This window comes from Diceros bicornis, chromosome 5 (assembly GCF_020826845.1).
Source record: "Diceros bicornis minor isolate mBicDic1 chromosome 5, mDicBic1.mat.cur, whole genome shotgun sequence".
Classification (NCBI taxonomy): Eukaryota; Metazoa; Chordata; class Mammalia; order Perissodactyla; family Rhinocerotidae; genus Diceros; species Diceros bicornis.
Genome location: NC_080744.1, coordinates 82,015,858 through 82,041,068, shown reverse-complemented (window position 1 = coordinate 82,041,068; position 25,211 = coordinate 82,015,858). Strand labels below are relative to the sequence as shown.

The 25,211-nt window shown below is 36.9% G+C and overlaps 1 protein-coding gene across 6 annotated transcripts in view; it reads left to right on the top strand.

Moving 5' to 3' along the window:
• The window catches only part of LRRC28 (leucine rich repeat containing 28), a 158,786-nt gene that overhangs the window by 109,208 nt on the left and 24,367 nt on the right, over positions 1-25,211 (top strand). For all 6 annotated transcript variants that reach the window (XM_058542352.1, XM_058542351.1, XM_058542348.1 and 3 more), the window contains one exon: positions 9,478-9,580. In XM_058542352.1, coding sequence (XP_058398335.1) covers positions 9,478-9,580 — 103 coding nt within the window. The remainder of the gene's footprint in view (positions 1-9,477; positions 9,581-25,211) is intronic.

Genomic DNA, 25,211 nt, shown 5'->3' with positions numbered 1-25,211 from the left:
GATAAAGAAGATGTGGTATATTATACACAATGGAATACTACTCAGCTATAAAAAAAGATGAAATCCAGCCATTTGTGACAACATGGATGGACCTTGAGGGTATTATGCTAAGTGAAATTAAGTCAGATGGAGAAGTCAAATACTGTGTGATGTCACTCATAAGTAGAAGATAAAAACAACAACAGCAGCAGCAAACACATAGATACAGAGATTAAATTGGTGGTTACCAGAGGGGAAGGGAGGGGGAGGGCGAAAGAGGTGACAGGGCATATTTTTACAGTGATGGATGGTAATTAGTCTTTGGATAGTGAACATGATGTAGTCTACACAGAAATTGAAATATAGGGCCGCCCCGGTGGCGTAGCGGTTAAGTTCGTGCATTCCGCTTCAGCGGCCCGGGGTGCGCTGGTTCAGATCCTGGGCGTAGACCTACTCACCGCTCATGAAGCCATGCTGAGGCGGCATCCCACATAAAAGAACTAGAGCGATCTACAACTAGGATATACCATTGTGTACTGGGGCTTTGGGGCAGAAAAAGAATTAAAAAGAAAAAGAGGAAAATTGGCAACAGATGTTAGCTCAGGACCAATCTTCCTCAGGAAAAAAAAAAGACGACTCCCTTCTAAAAAGGAAAAGAAGTCGAAATGTAATGATGTACACCTGAAATTTATGTAATGTTGTAAAACAATACCTCAATAAAAAAAAAAAAAAAAAGAAAAACATTCTTTAGTTAGCCCCCAGGAAGTGCTATGTCAGCTAAACTCAAGGTCAGTAACATTTGTAGTTTAAGAAAACAAGAAAACAAAATTGCACCCACATTAGTGGGTGGCATTTTTGAGGGTTAAGTTAGAAAATAGTGAGTGAATTCTTAACCAAGAACATTTGGTAAATGACACTGAGATTTATAGAACATCCTGTTGTATAAACTACCATGTAGTATACCCAAAAGTTAGTAGAGAATAGCTTCCTACCAGTGGGAAATTATTTGGGTTTTGAACCACTCCCGGAGTTGTTCTTTGAAGATTCTAGTAGTGAAGTGTTTATTTTCTCAGGGAGAGTGATTCTGTGTGCCAAAGACTTGTGCTGTGAGTGAAATGACAGCTCCTTTACTGTTATGGATTAGACACCGTGACTCTGACATGGATGTAAATCTGGCCCTTTTATCACATACCAGGAGATCACTCCAGTTTTCTGTAGTAGTCGTAGTTGTTTTTCCTTTGTAGGAATTGAATACCTTGTGTAGAAAAAAATAGTTTATGCTAAGTAGTGGTGCAGTTTTAGAAACCAGCTTCTAGGCATTTCCAAAACCCATGCTGAAATCCCTTCTCTTCTTGCAAATGGCATGTAAAAGACATAAATCTGATAACTGCACTTGTTTTTTCTATTGCTTGTTCCTGTTTTCTCTGTATCTGCTTAGAAAGTCAGAAAAAGTATTGCTGCTTACTATTTTTTAAGAAAATATTTAAGTCCACACAGCAAAACTATTTAAACTTCAAAGCAGTATGGAAACTAGATGGAAACCAATTAAAAATTCCGTAATCTCAGACTTAGGGATGAATATAAACTCTACTTTACTGAACCGTGAATGTATTTAATCTGCAATTTGAAGAACTACTGCCTTGAGGTCATTGTTTAACAGGAATAATTTGCAAAGTTTGTAGCCTGAAATAAATTTCAGTGCAAAAAAAGTTTGTTCTAGTACAGACCAGAAGTCCCAGAGATTGGAATTAGTCCTGTGTTTGAGTAGAAGGTGTGATGACTGCTTTCCAGGGAGGGACCCAAACATGCCACTAAAATTGTGTTCTGTATCGTGTTCTGTAGGGATTGTTGGGCAGGTCTCTAATCAAAGGCATAATGAAAAAGGAGAAAGAAGGGGCTTGAAAACAAGGTTCAAAAACTAGTAATGGGAAAAAGAGGGAGAGAATTATTCTATTAATTAAAGTCTATACAGACTTTGTTTCAGGAGTAAAGTTATAACTCTAGAATGTGTATCTCTTCAAGGAAATGGATTGTTCAATGCTCTGTCTTTTTACAAGTATTTGTAACAAAAATTCCTTTCTTCATCTCGGTGCTGTTTACTCATCTGACCCTTTTCCACTGTCTTAATGATTACCTCTGCTTTATTTTTCTTTCATCACATCAGGCCTTTATTCTTGCCTTAAGGTTTTCTTAGGGAGTTAATAGGATTATTTAATATGGCTTCTGCAGCATGGGTCAGGTGCTGACTTTAGTATGTTAATGTGTGAAGAGAAAAGTTCACGTAGAGTAGATGAGCTTTAAATCGACAATGTATATTTTTCTCTAAGTTTTAGAGTAGGATTTGGGGGTAGGGAGTGATTAATATGAAAAAGTGAACCCAGTTTTCTCAATTATGAATTTAAAAAAAGGGAACTGCTGCCCACTTTTTTTAAAGGTACAGATGTGAAATTTAGAAAAATAAGTACTATGAGGGCTAGAACTATGAGCAGAATCTTTGCCAGCAAAGTTTTTGTTAATTTGGTTCTGGAACTTAGAGTTTTTTAAATAGTGACAAGAATGTGCCCTACTAGCGAAGTCTGGAAGATGTTGTCAGTTGACTGTAAAGCAAAAATCTGGAGTTTCTGTCAGTCATAGTTTTCAGTAACGTTCTTAAGGCTTAGGGGGGGAAAAAACAGATACAAGTTCAGGTGAGCAGAACAGCTCAAGGTAAGATGCAGAGTGAAGACATTTGCTCTCCACACTGGCTGCCATGGTGCTGGAAGATATTCTGTTGTAATTCCCGGGTCCATGCTGGACAGTCAGCATGAAGTCTCCTTCTCTAGGATCTTCTTTGAAGCAATTCTTGGTACTTTTGAAATTACTGCCCTAAATCTAAGTCGGAACTAGCCCACCAATTATCTGGTCTTTATTTGTTTGTTTGTTAGACCCACAGCTTTATTGAAAGATAAGGAGAGCAGAGCCCTCCTCCACAATGAGGTCCTGATGGCATTGGTCTCAGACTGGGGGCTTCTGGGCATCCTACAGCCCGAGAGTGTCTGGTCTTTTAAAGGAAGCAAAGGGGTATTTTGTTCATCACTTGTCTCCTTGGCAATGTCTCCTGGCATCACACCTGGATGCTTGGGCACAGTGCCAGTCCCCTGGCACCCACAGCCCCCCGTACAGCCTGCTAGGTAGTATCATGTCCTACATTATGTGGGAGTGCCCTGCTTATATGGAAATGATCTGTTGAGGGAGGCTGTCTAACTACCCTCATGATGAAACAGCAGACATGCTTTTAAATTCCAGCTCTATGATTTAATAGTTGTGTGATCTTGGGCTTAGAAACACTGTTTAATTTGTCTAAGTCTGAGTAACCAGGTAATATTAGTCCCTACTTCATAGCACTGTTGTGAGAATTAAATAAGATCCATTTAAAACACTTCTGTCACTCATAAATACTACATAAGCACACAATCAATGTGAACTATTTTTATTGTTTCACTAAACTGTAAGAAAGGGTTGGGACTCTGTGTGTCTTCACATTTGTACCCTAAGCATCAAGCACAGTGTCTAGCCCGTTGCTTGTAATAATTTCTTTGTTACCTGAACTGTGCAACAGAAATAGAGATGCTGACGCTTGAGTATTTAAGCCAACAGAAGAGAAAGCCTCCGGTCATTCAAATTCATTAAAATCAATTTTTTTAATTTAACAGTTGTTGATGATCTACTGTGTATAAAGCATCTTATTAAATTATAATTCACTGTGAAATCTTATTTTGTAAAAGTTGAATAGATGAGAATGAATATGATTATGTAAAAGATTTAATGGAGTGTGTGTGTATTTAAAGAAGCAAACACTTAAAAAAATTCATTATTCTGAAAACATGGTTGAAAAGTTCTCTTTGTAAAAGGCATCATGTAGATAATTTAGTTTTAAAGATTATTTTGAAATAACTGTAAATTACTCTGAATTAACTGTGAAGAAACCTACATTTTGTAGTAGTTAAAAATGTGATTATGACAATAATATATCTGACTTATTCAACTATGATAATTGGTATAACATTATTAGAACATTCCAAACAACCTGTTTTGGTCTGTTGCTTTGATATTGTGGTTTCTGTTGCCCTATCATTTTGTGAAAGAGTATACATCATTTACTTTTTGACAAAATAAATGAGTTTCATACTGGTCAGTGTGCAGTAAACAGATCCTGTTCGGTTCTTGCTCATGCTGTCATTCTGTGCTTGCTTTTACAGTATGGTTAAAAGAGCAATAGCCTAGACACAGAGGAGCTTTTTGTTCCATCTTCAGCCATGTGGACTACATATGCCAGAGCCTTGAAGTTAAAAAAAAAAAAAAAAAGAATTGGAGTTTGTGCAGGATTGCTAGCTTTTGCTAATTTCTAAGTAACAATACTTTGATCTGTGAGTCTGGAAGAAAAAAAGGGAAGCATTTTAGACACAGTTACAGCATTTTAAAAAGCCACATGAAAAAGTTCTTTGTTGCTTTAGCATCTGTGCGGATGGACAACTTCCTTGCTTTATATAATTCACATACTGAGCATTTTTGCACAGAAACTGTAAAAAATATTATTGCGTGGTATATTTATTGCAAGGTATTGGTACATTAAAATTAATTGAAGGAAGAAAACAAACAAGCTCATTAGCTAATAGATGAATGGTCTCTTCCAAAGTTAATTATTGAGCGAAGATTTTGTTTTAAGAATAGAAGAAATATCTCAAAGCTTTTTCATGCAGAAAATAGTTATATTTCAGTCTCATTATAATTAAAAATACCATTCCATTGAGCTTGGAGTTTTGCCAGCGGACAGCCTTCTAGCTGAGGGCACGCTTTCATGAGGCTGTCACGGCTCTGCCTGTGCAGCCTGTGACCTTGCTGGGTGTTTAGGTGTCTCAACCTAGCCAGCAGGCTGTGCTGTGTCAGCTAAAGCAAGAGTTGCCTGGTTCTCTTTATAATCCTGCACCCTGTTTTGTGATCTTCTTTATATAAAAAAGAGAGAGGTAAAAGGCTAAGATGTGTTGAGCACCAAATACAGTGCAAGGGATCAAGCTTGGCATTGTATACATCGTTGAATCTTCATAACAAGCCTATGACAGGTATTACGATCTCCATTTCACAGAGGAGGTAACGGGCTCAGAGTGTTTAATTTCCCACAAGGCAGTTAGAAACTGAAGAGCCAGAATTCAGACTCAGTTCTGACTCGAAGCCCACTACATCATGGAATTTCAGTACTACTTTTTGTTACTCTATATGAGATTGTGTTATTTGGAAAGTTTAAGTGTCTGTATTAAATATTCATGTCCGTGTGGTGTTATACTGGCTAACGTGTAATAGATTTGAGCATAGCTTATTCACGTTTTCTTTCAGATGTAGTAGAAAATAGTTCATTCCATTATGGGCATATATAAAAAATTACATTCCCCAGACAAAGTGGTCAGGAGGTGCAAAAAAGAATTCTCTGGAATATTGAAAACCTAAGATAAGATCTAAACCAAATAGAATTTTTAAATCATCAATTCTTTATTTCTTCCTAAAAAACTAGGATAGGAAAGAAGACTAAACTATATAAGAAGTAGCAAGTGTCAGCTTTTACTTAACTTTGTATTGTGATCTTTGTATGTAGCCTCATTTAATTTGCACAAGCTCTTTTGTGTATGTTGGAGGAGAGAGGTGCTTGCTCTGTCATGTCCCATTTTGTGTCCTTGGCTCGAGGGAATGAATCACTGTTTCTAGAGGCTGTTGCCTCCAACTCTTTTCTGTGCAATTAAAATATAGAAAAGTGTTAGTGCCCTTTGCTACATGCCAAAGAGAATTTTCTTTTAATTGGCCTTCTACTGTAGGCCACACTTAACAAATATATCATTTACTAATAATAATGAGAATAATAATAACTGCTATGTATTGGAAAAGGCTGTGTGGCAAGAATTCTGCTTGATAATTTATAAATTTCGTTAGTAATTCTCACTAACCTTAAGAGACAGCATTATTTTCCTCTTTTTACAGATGAGGAAACTGAGGACACACATTTAGTAAATAGAAGAATGAGGATTCAAACCCAGGTTGTCTGACTCGAAGACTGTGTTCTTGCTCCATTAGTTAGTATCCTACACACCTTACTGCTGCATAAACTCAAGTAAAGAATCTTTCCTTGAGCCCCCTAGGGGCTCTGAAAGGCAAATCTAAGACCAGAGCTTATTTATATTTTTATCAAGGTAGTTTCATTTTTTAAAAAATTCCAAAGTTTTCTGTATGCCCTTAAAGTCTGTGGATTTCTATTTGTGATGAAAGAATTTGTATGCATATCAGAGAAGTAGTGAAGAAATATAGACTAGAAATTCTTAGGGTAACTTTGAGACCTTTTCATTGCAAGTGGATTCTGGTATTTCTATCTATATTTTTTCCATCTTTGTTTTATAAATTTAGAGCCTTTTATACCAGTAGATATGTTTATACATGTTTACTAAAGTAGCAGTGTAACATTATTTTGGTAATTATATATTCTTGTGCTTAAAAAACCATATTGTATAGTGATTTAAATTTCAAAGATTAGTTTCACATTCAGTTATCATACCAACCTGGTGAGGTTGAGGGACTAGGTACTATTATGCCATTTAACATATGTGCAAACTAAAGCGCTGCTCATATGGCTAATAAGTGAAAGAACAGACACATAAGATATGAACAAACAATTCACAAAAAATTATGTAAAAATGGCCCTCAGACATACTAAAAATGTCCACACACATAATTAGAGAAATGCAAATTAAAACAATGCTGAGATATCATTTCTCACCTATCAGAATGACAAAAATTTTAAAATAGAACAACAAATTTAAAAAGTAGCTGAGACTATGGGAAAGCCAATGCTTTCATACGTTGCTGGGAGGGACGCAAATTGGTATAACCCTTTTGGATGGAAATACTAAAGACTCTACACATGTACTTACCTTTTGACCCAGCAAGTCCACTCTTAGGAGTCTATGCTGAAGGTACACCTCCAACAATATAGATGTATGTGTATACGTGGGTTAATATACATAGATATGTTTTGTAGCTCTATCCACTAAGAGATCCTAGAAGCAATTGCATACCTGTAGTAATGAGCACCCACAGCACTCAGATCTTGGTTTCTAGACACCATAACCCAACAAAAAGAATTAAAGCACCTTGGAGAATTAGTTGATTTAAGGGCTAGAGCAGGGAAAATACAAGCTGAGCTTGGAACATCTTGTGGTGCCAGAAAGCTAAAAGTGCTCAAAAGAGGATGAAAACTTGTTGAAAGAACGTAAGAGCCAATCTTCAGCTGTTCCTAATTGCCAGAACCAGGACGTTTTGACCAACATGATAAATGATAATGTTATTGGGCTTTTAGTCCATACAATAAAATAAATATTCATGAATCCATACTGATATAAAAATCAAATAAGTAAATGGGAAGGAAAGAATGGCTCTTCCTTACAGAAGAATTCCAATTAATAAATGTAGACAGAAAGACAGTAATAGAAAATTTCCATTAGATAAATACCATGTAATAATTGTTACCAAAAAGATCTATTGATGGATGCTAAAACTAATAAACAAAATCTTGAGGACAAACAGGATATTTACATAGGCTTCGGGGTGTTGTAATCTGAAGGCTTGACCTGGGGCTTGGAGGAGCTACTTCCAAGATGGCTCACTCACATGGCTGTTGTCTGGAGGCCTCACTTCCTCTCCAGAAAGCTGCTGGAGGGACCTCATGACAAGGAAGTTGTCTTCCACCGGAATGAGTGATCCAAGGGAGAGAGCCAAGAGGAAGTCACAATGCCTTTTATGACTTACTCTCTGAAATCACATCGTTTCTGCTTATTCTGTTTGTTAGATATTTTAAAACCACCTCACTGGGAAGGAGCATCTCTAGCCAATAACCTAGTAATTCTTTTTTCTCCCTAAGAGTTGCCACTTCTCCTTTTGTTGCCTGTTCCCCATGCTCCCAGTTTTGGTTCCTCTTTTTGTAATTTGTTCCAGTGCTAGTCCTGGGCAGGACTATTGGAATAGGACTAGCAGTGGAAAGGAGGAGGTAATATTAACCCTTCCCTACTGAGGAATCCTTCCTTATTTCAATCTTATATTACCCCCTCCCACTTTCTGTAACAAATTGTCCAGAACCCATCTGTGAACCCATAAGACTTTATACAAGCCTCTTGAATAGCAATAATCATATTGTATTACAATTATCATTTTCCATGTCTGTCTGCATATATATTATATCGTCTTCATATCTATATCCCCAAGGCCTACCGTAGTGCCTAAAAGGTCCTTAATGGCTAAATGGTTTTTCTTTTGAAATGTAAATACACTTAAGAACATCCTATTTTAGCTTTCTGGGCCTTCGTCTTTCCTAAACTGACGACAGACAAGGGGGAAGAGATCTCCTTCATCCAATTGCCTATTTCCTGTTTTCACAAGCAGAACTTGAGAAAACTTTTCAAAGGTTATGTTCTTGCTTTAGGGAGCCAAGGGTAGCATGGCTGCTGAGGACTCTGTTCTGTGACAATGAAGACAAAGAGCCCTACCCAGTGAGTGCTAGGAGTGGAAAGGAAAGCTGGTCGAACATTCTTGGGCACACGGTAAACAGGAAGGGATGATGTCGACATCTGGAAGTGTCTCTGCTGCCTGTGTTGGCCAGAGATCACCTTCAATACTTTGTGCTTTGTCTCCTCACTGAATCCCCCTCCAATCTTTGCCCCCACATTACCCAGCTACTTCTGGAAATCACCTGGATTCTGCCTCTTTCTGGCATACTTGTTCCTGATGCAGACCCTTCTTTTTGGGCCCCCTCTCTCACCTCTTCCCATTCCTTATACATACCCATTCTAGTCCCCACTCCCTGGCCTGCTGGTCTTGGCCACCTCACCTTCACACCTCCCTAGGGGACTGGGACTTGGGGTTCCCTTTGCTTCTTTCTCTCCCTGCAGCCATGGGCAGTTTTATCCTTTCCCACATCAGCCTGGCTCCTGAGACCCCAGTCCTTCTTCACCCCTCCTCCCATCTTTCTGCCCAGGGGAGGCAAGACACAGTAAATCTTGATATAGGGCCAGAACTAGACTTGTTTAGGCTGACCTGCCAACTTAGTTTGTATAACATTTTTTCCTATGGAGAAAAATGAAACTAAGTGAATGACCTACAACACACTTTATTCTTAAAATTGTTTATAAAAAGTCATAGAATTTTTATTTGGGAAGGAAATTTAATAATACTCTATTCCCAGTTATCTCATTGTCCAGTTTAAGAAATCAAGGTCCAAGTGGGTTAAGTAATTTTTCTACAATCATGTTTTCTGATGCAGAATCTAATATTGCAGCTGACATAATTTCACGTTCAGAGTGAAATCTACAACAATTTTTCTTCCAGAGTAGAAATTTTGAATTATTTTAATATTATGTATTAAATTTTACATTTCGCATTATATTGGTGTGTATTTATAAGAGTTATAGTACTTTCTTTCTAATCCAGATTTAGGTCGATCTCGAGAACTACAATATGTGTACGTGGATAACAACATTCACCTGAAAGGCTTGCCATCCTATCTGTACAATAAAGTCATCGGGTGCAATGGGTAAGGCTGATTTCATACTTTATACGGTAGCTCAACTCTTTTGCTAGCTTTGTTTCTATTTCATTATTTGGTCCTGATATAACTTAGAAATAGATGAACTCCTTTGATAATCCTGTTCAATTTTGTCTTTGGCCTTAATATGCTAAATAAATACCCTTAGAAGCTAAGAATGTTAAGCAAGCAATTTAAAGTATTGTACCTCGAGTTCAGTTAGTAAGTTGTGAGTTCAGTCAGTAATTTGTTTATTATTTTCCAGTCAAAAGAAGAATGAATCCATGCATACCATTATAAACTCAGTAGTATCAGTCACAGAAACTGGAGGAATCAGCATTAATTTAGAAGCTTTTCTTTCTCTGCACTCCATTGCAGTGACAATTTTACCACAGGAACAGCCCTAGTATCTAGAACTTTTCCATTTGGAAATATTTAAAACTCAACATTTGAAATAGTCTTTCAATACAAATCATGATTCTAGCAATCAAAAAGATGTTTCAGTTAATGGGAGCCAGCCTGTTTGACTCTCTCCTTGTAATCCCCAATACCCTGTGTAACCTGGCTCATACTGTATGTGGTTCTGGAAAGAAAAGGGATGACAGTAAGCTTGTGCTTAGAGGACAGCCATTCCCCTGTTGGCATGGCTCCAGGGGATGTGCACTGAGCAGCAATTGCTCTAGAGAGGGCAGTCCTAGGAGTAGTAGCCTTCCCTTGGGAAAAACTGTATAATTGTTATCTTGGAAGAGCTCTAGATGAGTTCAGTGCCTATATAGGCTGATGAAATACAAGCCCAGAGATATATTCCAGAACCTTCTGTGAAGCAGAGATAATCGAATGTGTGGTGTTTTTAGCTCAGTGATTTTTCTACAACTGATTATGTGATAGCTGTGATAGTACTCAGTCATTAATCCTAATGAGTTCTAAAGGATTTATAATATAGCCTAATTCTTCTAAGTGGGGAGTAAAATGCCCTCGATCACTGAGATACATGGAATGATGCAAGCCAGCTCCAAGGCTGAAGGCAGTTTTTCCTGCGCCAAAGCCTTCAGAGACTGCACTGAAATGTGATTTAAGTCTCTACTACAATTGAGGAACAGCTTTTACTTAAGATAAAGAGCCTTCTACTTTGGTGTTAGATATGGATGTTATTGACTGCCAGAAAGTTCCATTTGTGCTGAGTAGAGAGATATTTTTTAATCCTTGACTTGGTATCTGGTAAAAGAGGTAGTGAATTTTATGAGAGCTCCAATCCTTGAGAAAATAAAGAGGAGGACAAAATACGCAAATTATTAGCTAGTAGTCTACATTTTTTATCGTCTTTAACATCTTATTTTAGTAGCAGTAATAAGAAAATAAAATTATTATTAAAAGGACAGTATCAAACAATCAGTTTTCTAATATTAGTAGTTTTTGGAATATAAGGATTCCCCACTTACGAATGGACAGTGATCCAAAAGGTATTTTTAGTCTGTTGGTTCAACTCAAAATGCTTTTCTCATAGAAGCACTTCTGGTGGTTATATTCCTAGCCAGCTCATTAAAAGGTCTTTTAGCCCATTTTGTACCCTGAAAATTATACTTACTTATACAATATTTTATGGCAAAATGTATTCAGAATTCTAATAGATAGTGACTATTGAAGCCTTGGTAACAAAATTAAGGGGCCTCTTTCTTTTATCTCTTTTTTCTGTTGAATATGTACAAAGGGACTCCTCCATTCCAAGTCAAAGTGGGGGTGCTTTGGGAAAAGGGTGGGTAAGGAGTGGAACAAGGTTCTGAGGTAAATCTAATATAAAGAGCAAAATGGTTTTTGAGATGTAGAAAGAGCACTTCTTCATTCTGGATAAGGATCTTGGTTTACTTGTTCATTCAACGAGTATTTATTGAGCAACTGCTCTGTTTGGTCATTATGCTAGACAATGGCCATATGATGATGAGTGAAACAGTTCAGTACCTCACCTCGTGGACCTTATAATCTAGCCAGGGATCCAAAGGAACAATAAATAATTGAACAAACTTGGTGCTAATTCTCTTTAAGGAGGTGATATTTAAGCTGAGAACCTAAGGATCAGCACACTTGGTTCTCGACTGCTGTCACATGTTGCTTCCAGCCCAGATGTAGGCCCTGAATATAAGAACACAGTAGCTTCTGCTGTACTGTACTATCTCTGAAATAATTACCTTACTCTTTTTGGATTAAGAGTCTAAGAGAATTAAAGCAACAGCAGAGCAAAATGAACACAGCTTTAGGGACCTGTGGCACAATATAAAAAGTCTGGCATATGTATAATTCACACCTCAGAAGGAAAATAGAGAATGGGGTATAAAATATATAAACAGGTATAAAAATAGCAAGTAACAAATGTTTCACAGTTTCAAGAAATCTCAAAAGTCTCACAGAATTATCTGTGATACTCATGGAAATGGGAATAAATTTGGCACCTTATTATTATATGTTCATTTATTTGTCAAATGATTATTGAGCATTAACCAGCAAGTCAGCACTATGCTAAGAATTATGGAAAAGACAAAGATCATTTAGTGGAAAAGACAATTTAGATGTTTATCTTAATATACAAAAATAACTGTAATACAAAAAATAAATACCCTAAGAGAGGTAAGAGTGATGAAAATTTAGAGCATGGAACTATCTTTTATGGCCTAGCCTTGAAGTCACAGACTGTCATTTCTGTTATAGCGTAGTGATTACACAGATCTACCCTATTCATTGTGTGAGGAGACCATGTATGGGAGTGAATACTAGGAGGGGAGGATCATGGGAGCCATCTTGCAGGCTGGCTAGCACCGCTTCCTTGCATCCACTGGTCGTTGCTAGGCTCATGGGAGAATATGATATTTATTTGTCTGGGTTTTTCTTCTTGTTACTACAGGAGTAAATGGCTTCAGTTTTTCTACATTTTACCCAGAAAGAGAAGTCCCTCTCATGTTAGAATTTTAGGGAGTGGTAATTGGCACATTTGCTTATTCAGGAGAACGAAATGGTAAAAGTGATCCTACACCAGAGTTATTTTTCCAGTTGTCTGATTATATGAGAAAAAGGAAACCGAGCCACTGCCTTTGCTTTTTCTTATGTAAATATAGCTGGATTTGGGTACAAATTGGTTAAATGACTTGATTAAATGGTTTGTTAATATAACCACTCAAGGTAACAAAATTGTTCATACGAGAAATGCAGTCTGAGTTCTGAGTTAAACCAGTAGACTAAGAAATATCTTCTAGATCACAGGCCATTTTTATGTAGGGGCTGCCTACACACCCAAAACAAGCAGTATTAGATACTTGAATCACGCTTCCATGGGACAGGCACAAAGCAATCTAGCTACAGATAAAAAAAACTGAAATGTAATTTGAGCTGTCATTTAAGAGACAGTTTGCAGTTTGATTCCATCAAAATAATTAATTGCTTATTAAAACAAAAATGTTAAAACTCCTTTTAAGTTTTAGGGGAATATGACAGAATCCAGAGTCTCCACAATATAACTTTTACAATGTCCAGGATACAACTCAAAATTACATAACATATGAAGAATAAGGAAAATATGACTTATTCTCAAGGGAAAAGACAATCAGCAGAGACCAACCTGAGATGACCCAAATGTTGGAATTGACAGACAAGGATTTTAAAACAACTATTCTCAATGAAGTAAAGAAAAAGTAAGTCTGCAGTGAATGAAAAGATCAGAAAAATAGAAACCATAAAAAAGAAACAAATGGAAATTCTAGAGTTGAAAAATGCAATATCTGAAAAAATACTGTACTTGATGGGCTTAACAAAATGGGTATAACAGAGGACAAGTCAGTAAACTTGGTGGTGGATCAATAGAAATGATTCAGTCTGAAGAACGTAGAGAAAAAAATTGAAAACAAAAATGAACACAGCATCGGGGACCTGCCAGACAGTATAAACAAACCCAATGTCTGTATAATTGGCATCCCAGAAGGAGAATAGAGAGAGAATGCAGCAGCGACAACTACAAAAATGTTGAAGAAGTAATGTCCAAAAATTTCCCAAATATGATGAAAGACATAAATTTATATTTTCAAGAAGCTCAGCAAACCCTAAGCAGTATGAATTACAAAGAAAACCATGCCTAGGCAAAGCTGCTGAAAACCAAAGATGAAAAGAAAATCTTAAAAGCAACCAGAGAAAAATGACAAATTACGTACAAAGGAATACTTCAAAAGCATGTACCCTGTGTATTCACAGAGCTGGTTTCTCTGAAATATCATGCTAATCTTAATTCGTAACAACAGATACCTACCTTCACAGCAACATCTAGACTGGTGTCTGACCAAATATCTGGGTACCACGGCCTAGCCAAGTTGATACAAAAATTTTATTATCACACCGTGTATTGTAGTATAATATCAAAAGAATCATTTATTATAATAATAAAAAGAAAGCACAGGTATAAACATTGCCTAACCTTACTGTGTGCCAGGCATTGTGCTCATTGGTTTATTTGCATATTGCACATAATCCTCCCAGCAACCCTTGTGATATTATCCCTATCTTAGAAATGAAGCCCAGAGAGATTAGGTAAATTGTCCCAGGTCACAAAGATAGGTGGTGGTAGAGTTATCATCTGCTTCATTGTGCATACTCTTAACCTCTGCGCTGCATACACTGCCTCCCTCTTCTCCTGGATCTATTTGAGCCCCTTTACCAGCTCCCTGAGAGCAGAGATGAAAAATACCTTTCTGGCTCCTGCATCATTTCATGTAGTAGGGGTGGATAGTTAGTCTCTGATGAGGTCAAGGGAGGTTGGCAATGGCCAGCTGAAAGGTCCCTAACTCAGTGAATTTCTCCTTTGCAGCCAGCATTCTACATAGCTGCATCTCTTCTCCAGAGAAGGCATTTAATAGATGTATTGTAAAATGAATTAATTAGCTCTTTGTATCCAATGGTGAAGAGTAGGAACTTCTGCTAAAAGAATTGTCAAAGGGAAATTAGACCTTACATAAAATAAGGATCCACTTACTTGTTAATGTGAGCCTTTTCAGTGGTTTCAGTCAGACACCAGTCTTTTTAATTACTGGAGACGAGGAAGCATTGGGAAAAATCTGGCTCTCAGTTTTCTAAACCTTTATTTGTTACTCTATATTGTTAAATTCTTTGGGCAGTGTCCATGTAGCGCGCATCCACAATTGGGTTAAGAAGCAGCAGCTGTTAAAGCAATAACGATATGAAGTAAATATTCACAAATGACTTGCTTGCTTTTTACCTTACATTTTCATTGTTTTATGGTTTTGCTCAGGGTTCTCATACTACAGTCTGGCTGTAAAGTTTGGAAACAAATAATATTATTTGACCATGCATATTAGTCAGGGTTCTCCACAGCAACAGAACCAATAGGATGTGTGTTGGGTGGGGGGACGGGGGGACGGGGCAGGCAGGTGGAAAGAGAGAGGGAGATTGATTTATTTTAAGGAATTGGCTCATATGATTGTGGGGGCTGGCAAGTCTGGAATCTGCAGGGCAGGCTGGAAACCCAGGAAAAGTTGATTTGGCAGCTTGAGTCTGAAGACAGTCTGGAGGCAGAATTCCCTCTTCCTTGGGGGACCTCAGTCTTTTTCTCTTAAGGCCTTCAACTGATTGGATGAGGTCCACTCATATTATAGAGGATAATCAGCTTTATTCAGAGTCTACTGATTTAAATGTTAATCTCATCTAAAAAAATACCTTCACAGGAACATCTAGACTGGGTGTGATCTGGGTACCATGGCCTAGCCAAGATGATACAAAAATTTAATCATCACACCATGTGTTGTAGTATATCATCAAAAGAATCATTTATTATGTGTTTGCCAATGTTTCCAGACTTAGTGGCCACATTGCATAATAGCATTTTGGATATGATCCTCTCATCTTAATTTTTTCCATATTAGGAAAGAAACAATAATTTTAAAGTAAAATTTAGATTCATTTCCTCATCTTCACAAAACGTTCATAAGAGTAGTATCTTTCTAATCCATAGAAATACTCATACAAAACCACAATTGAGTCGCTACATGTCTCATGCTTATGTGATCACATGGGGTCAACAGGAATTTTGAAAGTAAGAGGGATAAAGGCAAAGTAGGAAATCAAAGAAATATATTGAGAAAAATTTCATACAAATTTTGACACCATTTGACAGGCCGGTATGCAGCTGGTTTGCACTAGTGCACCCATACCAGCTGTTAGATTATTGACAATATTGAAGTGTTTCTACACAAGTGGCTGAACAGCTTTTGGGCTAAGGCTCCTGAGTTCCCCAGCCACCAGGTATGCCTCTCACCTAAGATCTCCCCATAATCAAGCAACTAGAAGGCTAGTCACTAACAGAGCAGAGGGCTCCAGGACCATGCTTCAGCACTGTGGTACTGTTTGTTTGTTTTATTCAAGTATAATTTACATACAGTAATAGTCACCCTTTTTAGTCTACATTTCTGTGAATTTTGACAAATGCATACAGTCATAGAGCCACAACTATAATCAAGATGTAGAACAGTTCATTCACCCCAAAAATGTCCCCCATGTTCCTTTGAAATGAGTCTCTCCCCTCCCACCCTATCCTGGAAACAGTGGTCTGTTTTGTGTACCTGTATTTTACCACTTCCAGAATGTCATATAAATGAAATAATACAAGCTGCTGTAAATACTCATGTACGGGGTTTTGTGTGAACATAAATTTTCGTTTCACTTGGGTAAATACCTAAGAATGCATTTGCTGGGTCGTATGGTAAGTGTATGTTTAACTTTATAAAAAACCTGTCAAACTGTTTTCCAGCATGGCTGTGCTATTTTGTATTTCCATCAGCAACTTATAAGAGTTCTTGTCAGTTTTTTTTTCTTTCAGATATTCTAGTAAGTGGGTAATGATATCTCATGGTTTTAATTTGCATTTCTCTGACTTTTGATTTTGAACATCTTTTCATGTGCATATTTGCTGTCCATTTCTCTTCTTTGGTAAAGTGTGTTCCAATCTTTCACCCATTTTTTAAAAATTGGATTTTTTATTATTGAGGTTTGAGAGTTCTCTATATATTCTGAATACATGTCTTTTATAAGATATGTGATTTGCAAATATTTTCTACCAGTCTGTGGCTTGTCTGTCATTCTCTTAACAGACTTAACTGGCCTATATTGTGGTTCTTCATAGTACTCCTCACCCCAATACACACATGACTCAAGATATGTTTAATTTAATCCATAAATAAGACATTTTCTAAAATCTCATTTGACAGATTACTATCACTTTCCTAAATAATAATTTTCTTAAATATGGTCATCCCATTGGGTAACCAAACACAGACATATGTGATGCTCAGGTCTCCAGCACATCTCCTGGTCCTAAGACTTAGAATAGACCCCTGCGAGCTACCCCCAAATTATTTTCTTTTTGGCACCATGTGGATGACTCAGTATTTCCTTTTTGTCGTTTCTCTTTCAAACATTTTTTTCGTATGTGTGAAGTCTCAAAACAACCAATCTGTATTTGGAACTGCTTGGGTATCACTATAGAAACTGCTAGATAAAAGAGAAAACTGAACACATTAGATGAGTTAACAGCAGAAAAATGCCTGTAATACAGGTAGAAAATGTGTGATAGAAACTTCAAACGTTGTGATGGATCATTGATAAGAGAGGATATCAGGGAACACTTTATAAAGGAATTAGATTTGAGGATGAGTAAAATTTGTATTTCGAATGATAGGATGTGGAAAATTCTGGACCTAGTTTGGCCTGTAGGCAGGAGAAGCCATGGCTCATTTTAATAAAGACAGCATTGCCTATGGTAAGTCCTGTGATTCAGAATCTGCAAGGAAATGGTAAGGCCACATGCATCCATAAGGCACCTTTCTGCCTAAGGTCTCTTCCTTTTGCATCAACTAAGGTAAGAGAGTCATTCTTAAAATTTGGCTAGAAGGCTTCCATATTTTGACGCTGCACATCAGTGTAAATCTCTAGCTTACAAAAAGAACATTACCAATAATTTGAAGCACCTGTATGCCCCTCTCCAAATGTATGCCCTTCCATCTTCTCTAAGCTTAGCCACCATTCTGAATTTTGTATTTATCATTCATTTGCACTTAGTTATGATTTTAATATCTGTAAATACATCCTCATATGATATTGTCAAGTTTTGTATCTTTTAACTTTATGTAAATGGATTATGCTGTATGTATTCTTCTATAACATGCTTTTTTCACATAACATTTTGTTTTTATTCTCCAGCTTCTTCCCCATTTTTGTGCTCCTCTTTAGAGAAAAATTCTTTGAAAGAGATGTCTGTATTTAGTATCTTCACTTCTTTCCATTCTGTCATAACTCACACCAGTTAGCATTTATCTCCAGTTCTACACTAAAGCTGCCATTTTCAGGGTCACCAATGGCTTCCACATTGCCAAATTCACTTCTCAGTTCTTGTCTTTCTTGACCTGTCCAACATTTGACACAGCTGATCATTTTCTCTTTCTTGAAACACCTTCTTCACCTGGCTTCCAGAATGCTACTCTCTCTTGGTTCCCCTCCTCTGCGGTTATCCATGGCTTCTCAGTCTTCTCTACTGGTTCATCCTCATTTCCCTGATCACTAAATACTAGGCTCAGAACTCAAAACTCTTCTCTATTTGTATGTATTCTCTAGGTCAGTGATTCTCAATCAGGAGTAGTAGTTCTCCATCCCAGGGTATTTGGAAATGTGTGTAAGTTGGGGAGGGAGTTGGCTTTTTAAATGCCGGGGATCTCTACTGACATTTGGTGGGATGCTAAATGTCTTGCAATGCACACAAACAAAGGTTTTAAACAATTAAGAATATGTATGTGTCCCCCCACCCACCCCGCCACCCAAATGTTAAGAGCACCCCCAGTGAGAAACACTCCTAGGTTATTTCATGCCATCAAGATTATGCTTTAAATATTATCCATGCACTGACAATTCCCAAATATAGAGCTTCAGCCTGGACCACTTGCCTGGCCTCCAGACTCCTACATCCAACAGCATCCAGTCAGCATCTCCACATGGATGTCTAATAGGTAATTAAAAGTTAACATATCTATCATCAAACTCTTAATACCCTTATCCCCCAGCTCAGTTTTCCACAATCTTCTACATCTCAGTTGATGGAAACTCCATTCTTCCAATTACTCAGCCCAAAAGCTTGGGGGTCATCTTTAATTTCTCTTTCTCACATCCCACAACCAACCTGTCACATATGGCTCTACATTCAAAAATAAATTCAGGCTCTTACCAATTCTCACCACTTCCATTTACTATCACCTTGACCTAACCTACTATCATCTCTCACCTGGATTATAACTCCTACTTCTGTCTCAACCTCCTTGAGTTTATTCTTTACATAGTGTCTAGTGATCCTGCTAAATCATAACTCAGATCCCATTATTCCTTTATTCAAACATCTCCCTTGGTATTCCATATACTTAGGAAAAAACCCAAAGTCCTTCCAATGACCTTTGAACCCATACATGGTCTGTCCTCTAGGCTACTACACTTTTGAATTCCTCTCCTAATATTCTCTTCCTTTCTAACTCCACTTCAGCCATACTTACCTTCTCCCTTTTTCTTGAACACACCAGACTCCTGCCTCAAGAACTTAGCCCTTTTTCCTCTAACTGGAATACTGTTCTCCCTCATATACATATGGCTTCTTACTTCATTCATGCTGTCACTTACTTACCTTCTCGGACCTCCTCTATCTAAAATAGCACACCCACCCTCTCTCTGTAATTGCTATCTTTTACCCTAGTTAATTTTTCGTCAGAGTCTTAACACCATATGTGTTACAGCTTCCAGTTTACTGTTGAAATTCCAAATCTTAGACATAGATTCTTAGACATATTAAGGATGATTATTATAGAGTTTGTATCTGATAATTCCATCCTCTGCCATCTTTACAAAAATTCTTTTTTTTTAATCTGTTTTTTCTCTTGATTTTTCTTTTATGTAGTTTTATCTACTCTTGTACTTGGTTATTTTTGAATACCTGCCAGGTGTGGTATTTAGGGAACTGTTAACTTTGTCCTAGGCCTCAAATTATTATCTCCCTGTAGAGAGGACTCATATATGTGTGCCTTTTATCAATTTATTGCTTCTCAACTCCAAATTCACCCTTTTCTCTGGAACAGGCCCCTACAGAAATTTCTCCTTGGTCATCTGGATTAATATAAGGCTTTTTCAATAGAAGGCCCTGGAAGGACACTGCAAGGCTAGAACAGGAGGAAGAGCCTTCCCTTCCTGCTTCCAGGGTGCTGTTTTCTGCACAGCAGCTAGTAAAGTGAGACCCAGTAATATTCACCTCAGCAGCCATCACAGACCAGCAGAAACCCACACCCTCCAGCAAGTTTCTCTGTCCCTTGGCAGACGACTCCTGCAGACTACCTGGGTGTCTGCCACTCAGTGAGCTGATTCTGTGGACTAGCTGCAGCTTGCACCCTCCAGCAAGTTTCTTCTCCACAGCTCTATATGTTCCTGTGGCAGCCATGCCCTCTCCAAAGAGGTCTGGAGGAGGGAAGCTTTCCAAGTTTCTAAGTAACTTCCTTGTTCCCACTCCCTAAATTCCAGAGGCAGTAGCTTCTTTCTGCTATTCTTACTTCTATGCCCCTTTTAGAAGTTCACAACCTTCTTACTTGACAATTCTTAGAATTTTCCCTCTTCAAATTACTGGTGTGGTTTTTGTCCCTTGGCTGGACCCTGACTGATACAATGACCTAGCAGTTTGCTAGGCTGCTTCCAGTTGCTGGTAGTTGCTAATCCAATTTCACAGATTGAGATGATTTGAAGTTAGGCTTTAGTCCTTGAGATGGTCTCTACTTTGAATTCCTGCTTACTCTGAGAGCCCTTTGTGTGGGGGATCTATCAGTCCTCCACTCTCCTTAATGGGCTCTGGACACCAATTTTTGTCCCCCTAGCTCTATTAGGCGGTCAAACGCTGCTCTGCTTCCAAGCAGTCTTTTCAGTAATTAACTAACACCCTTAGAAAAGAAGCAGCCTCAAATGCCACTTTGTTCCTCAGGTTTCAGTCTTCTCCTGGATCTTGGCTCCGTGATTTTTCTGAATGCTCTCTGAGGCAGTAAAGCAGGTATTTTAACCAGATTTTTATATTGCCTTCAGTTATTACCTGGCTTGCCATCACAAGAAGGGGAACTTCCTTTATAAATCTGTTAATCTCTTTCATGTATGTTGTATTAGCTCCTTTTTCATTCTGATGTTGTAGATTTTTAATTTTTCTCATTCTTTTAATCAGTACATGCCAGTTGCATTTTTTATTCCAAAGAACCAGTTTTTGGTTCTATTTATCTTTTTTATTCTTTGTTTCTTTTTCATCAATTTCATCTCTTATTTTTTTCAATCTCCTACTCTTACTTTGTATTTATTTTGCTTTGCTTTTCCTAGCATTTTTCGAAAAGAGCTTTATTGAGAAACTATTGCCATATGATAAATTGCACATATATATACACATATACATACATATATACCTCTGAAACCATCACTACAATTAAGATGATAAACATATCCATCACTCCCAAAGTTTCCTCCTGCCCCTTGTTAATCCTTCCTGCCTGCTCCTCATCGTGTCTGCAGGCAACCACTGATCTGTGTTCTGTCACTATAGATTAATTTGTATTTTCTAGAGTTTTATATGAATGGAATCAAATAGTATGTACTCTGTTTTGGTCTGGCTTCTTTTGCTCAGCATAAGGATTTGGAGATTTATCCATGATGTAGTGTATATCAATAGTTCATTCCTTTTTATTGCTATGTAGAATTCCATTGTATGGATGTACCACAGGTTGTTTGCATTTACTTGTTAATGTACATTTGTGTTGGTTCTAGTTTTTGGCTTTATTACAAATAAAGCTGCTATGAACATATGTAGACTGTCTTTTAATGGTTCTAGACTTAAATTTCCTTGGATAAATACCTAGGAGGGGAGTGTCTGGATCATACAGTAGGTGTATGTTTAGTTTTTGAAGGAACTGCCAAAGCTTCAAAAAATAACTCCAATTTTACATTCCCACCTTCAATATAAGAAATTTTCAGTTTTTCCATATTTTTGCCAACACTTGCAGTTGTCAGTCCTGTAAATTTTATCCATTCTAATTAGTGCATAGTGGTATTTCATTATGTTTTTAAATTGCATTTTCCTAGTGAATAAGGGTATGCATCTTTTCGTGTCTTATTTGCCATCCATATGCCATCTGCATTGGTATATTGTCTAAGTCTTTTTCCCATTTTTCTTGGGTGTTTGTTTTCTTATTATTGAGTTTTGAAAGTTCTTTTTAGGTTCTGCATACAAGTCCTTTATCATATATATGCTTTGCAAATATTTTCTCCCAGTCCATGGCTTGTCTTTTCGTTCTTTCAACAGGGCGTTTTGAAGAGCAGACATTTGTGATTTTGATAAAGTCCAGTTTATCGATTTGTTCCTTCATGGAGCTTGGTTTTGGTGTAACCCAAATCACAAAGATTTTCTTCTATGTTGTCTTCTAGAATTTTTAAGGGTTTATATTTACATTTAGATTCATTTTGAGTTAATTTTTGTATATGGTACAAGGTGTAGTTGAAATTCCTTTTTTTTGCATATGGATGTACAATTGTTCCAGCACCACTTGTTAAAAATACTGTCCTTTCTCCACTGTATTACCTCTGTACCTTTGTTGAAAATTAGTTATCCATACATGTATGGGTCTATTTCTGGATACTCTATCTGCTCCATTGATCTATATTTGTCTTTTTAACACCAGTACCACATTGTCTTCATTAACATAGTTTTATAACAAGTCTTAAAATCAGGTGGTGTTAGTCCTCTGAATGTTTTTTTAAAATCTTTTGACTGTTCTAGTTGTTTTGCATTTCCATATAAATTTTAGAATCAGATTTTCAATTTATATTTTTTAAAAAACCTGCGATTTTGATTGCATTTAATCTATAGATCAATTTGAGGAGAATTAACATCTTAACAATATTGAGTCTTCCAACCTGTCATCGCAATAAATGTCTTCATTTCTCAACAATATTTTGTAGTTTTCAGTGTACAAGTCTTGGACATCTCTTGTAAGATTTATCACTAAATGTTTCATATTTTTCATACTTTTATACATGGTATTTTAAAAACTCGGTTTCCAGTTGATTGTTGCTACCATATGGAAGTACAAATGACTTTGTATGTTGCTCTTGTATCCTTCAAACTTGCTAAGCTTACTTATTAGTTCCAGTAGGTTTTTTGTAGATTCTATTGGACTTTCTGTATACACAGTCATGTCTTCTGGGAATAAAGACAGTTTTACTTTTTCCTTTCAAATCTGGTTGCCTTTTTTTTTTTTCTTGCTGTATTGCACCAACTAGAAGCTCCAGTATGATGTTAAATAGTAGTAGTGAGAGCAGACATGTTTGCCTTGCTGAACTTATGGGGAAAACAGTCTTTCTACATTAAGTATAATATTAACTGTTGTTTTTTCATAGATATCTTTTATCAAATGAGTAAATTCCCTTCTATCCCTAGGTTGCTGAGAGTTTTTTTAATCAGGAATGAGTGTTGAATTTTGTTAGACACTTTTTCTGCATCTATTGAAATGACTATATGGTTTTTCTATTTTAGGTTTTAATATAAAATAGTCGCCCTGTATCTGTTGGGGATATGTTCCAAGAATCCCCAGTGGATGCCTGAAACTGCAGATAGTACCGAACCCTATATACTATGTTTTTTCATATATATATATACATACCTGTGATAAAGTTTAACTTATGAATTAGGTACAGTAAGAGATTAACAACAATAACTAATAATAAAATAGAACAATTATGACAACATACTGTAATAAAAGTTATTGTAGATCTTAGCAAGCTCAGCATACAATTTTTTTCTTTCCTTACTAAGTCGAGAACTTTTACCTTTTCACTTAAAGGAAGCACTTTACAGCTTCTCTTTGGCATACCCAAATTGCTAACATCACTCCTCTTGCGCTTTGGGGCCATTATTAAGTAAAATAAGGGTTACTTGAATGTAAGCACTGTGATACCACAACAGTCGACCTGATAACCAAGAGGGCTACTAAGTGACTAACTAGTGGGGATCGTATACAGTGTGGATACACTGGACAAAAAGATGATTCATGTCCCAAATGGGATGGAGTGGGATAGCATGAGATTTCATCACGCTACTCAGAATGGCATGCAACTTAAAACTTATGAATTTTTTATTTCTGGAATTTTCCATGTAATATTCTTTGATTACAATTGACCACAGGTAACTGAAACTGTGGAAAGTGAAACCGTGGATAAGGGGGGACTAATGTAGTGATTTACATTGATTTTCTAATGTTAATGAAATCTTGATTAATAAGATAAACCTCATTTGGTCATAGTGACTTTACATATCGTTGAATTCAGTTTGCTAAAATTTTGTTTAGACTTTTTCCAACTATGTTCATGAGCAATACTGGTTTTTTTTTCTTTTTTCTTGTAATGTATTCATCTGGTTTGAGTATCAGGGTAATGCTGGCTTCATAGAATGAGTTGGGAAGTATTCCAACCTTTTAAGTACAAATTCAACTTTTTAATAAGTATAGGCTGTTCAACTTTCTGTTTCTTGAGTGAGCTTTGGTAATTTTTGTCCTTCAAGGACTTTGAATTGGCATAAAGTTGCTTATTACCTTTTTATTATCTGTAGAAACTGGGCAATGTCTCCTTTCTCTTTCCTGATATTGGTAAGTTGTGTCTTCTCTCTGATTAGTCTTGTTAGAGATTTATCAATTTTATCGATCTTCTCAAAGATCCAGCTTTTGTTTTCATTGATTTTTCTCTATTATCTTTCTTTTTTCCACATCAATTTTCTTGATACTCTTTATTATTTCTTTTCATCTGTTTACTTAGGGTTTAATTTGCTCTCTTATTTCTAGCTTCTTTAGGTGACAGCTATGAATGTAACACGTCCTTCTTCTATGCAGTAATTATAATTATTATAATGATGTTTTCTTCTAGTTCTAACATCTAGCAGTTCTTGGTTGGTTTTAGTTGTGTGATTTTTCTCCTCATTGTAGGTCATATTTTCCTGCTTATTGGAAAGCCTGATAATTTTTGATTGGATGCTAGACAGTGTGAGTTTTACCATGTTGAGTGCTGGATATTTTTGTATTCATATAGCTATTCTTGATGTATGTTCCGGGACACAATTAAGTTAATTGGAAACAATTTGATCTTTTCAGATATGGCTTTTAGGATTTGTTAGGTGTGAATGGAATTGTGTTCAGTCTAGTGTTAATTATTCCCCACTACTGACATAAGATGCTTCTGTCCACTCTTCTCAATCTGACTGATAAGAACAAGCATTATTTTCAACCCTGTGTGTGTTCTGGGCACTGTTACCTTTAATCCTTTCAGCTGGTACTTTTTCCATCCTCTGGTAGTTTCCTCACATGTATGTGTTGATCAGTATTCATCTGAATACTCAAGGAAGACCTTCTAAGATCTCCAGGGTTCTCTCTCTGTGCATCTCCCTCCTTTGAGGTTCTCTGTCCTGTGAACTCTAGCTGTTTTGGACTCCCTGAACTCTTAGTTCCTTGTATTCAATTTAGGGTGCCTATCAGACTATGACTGAGTTCCTCTTCTCTGA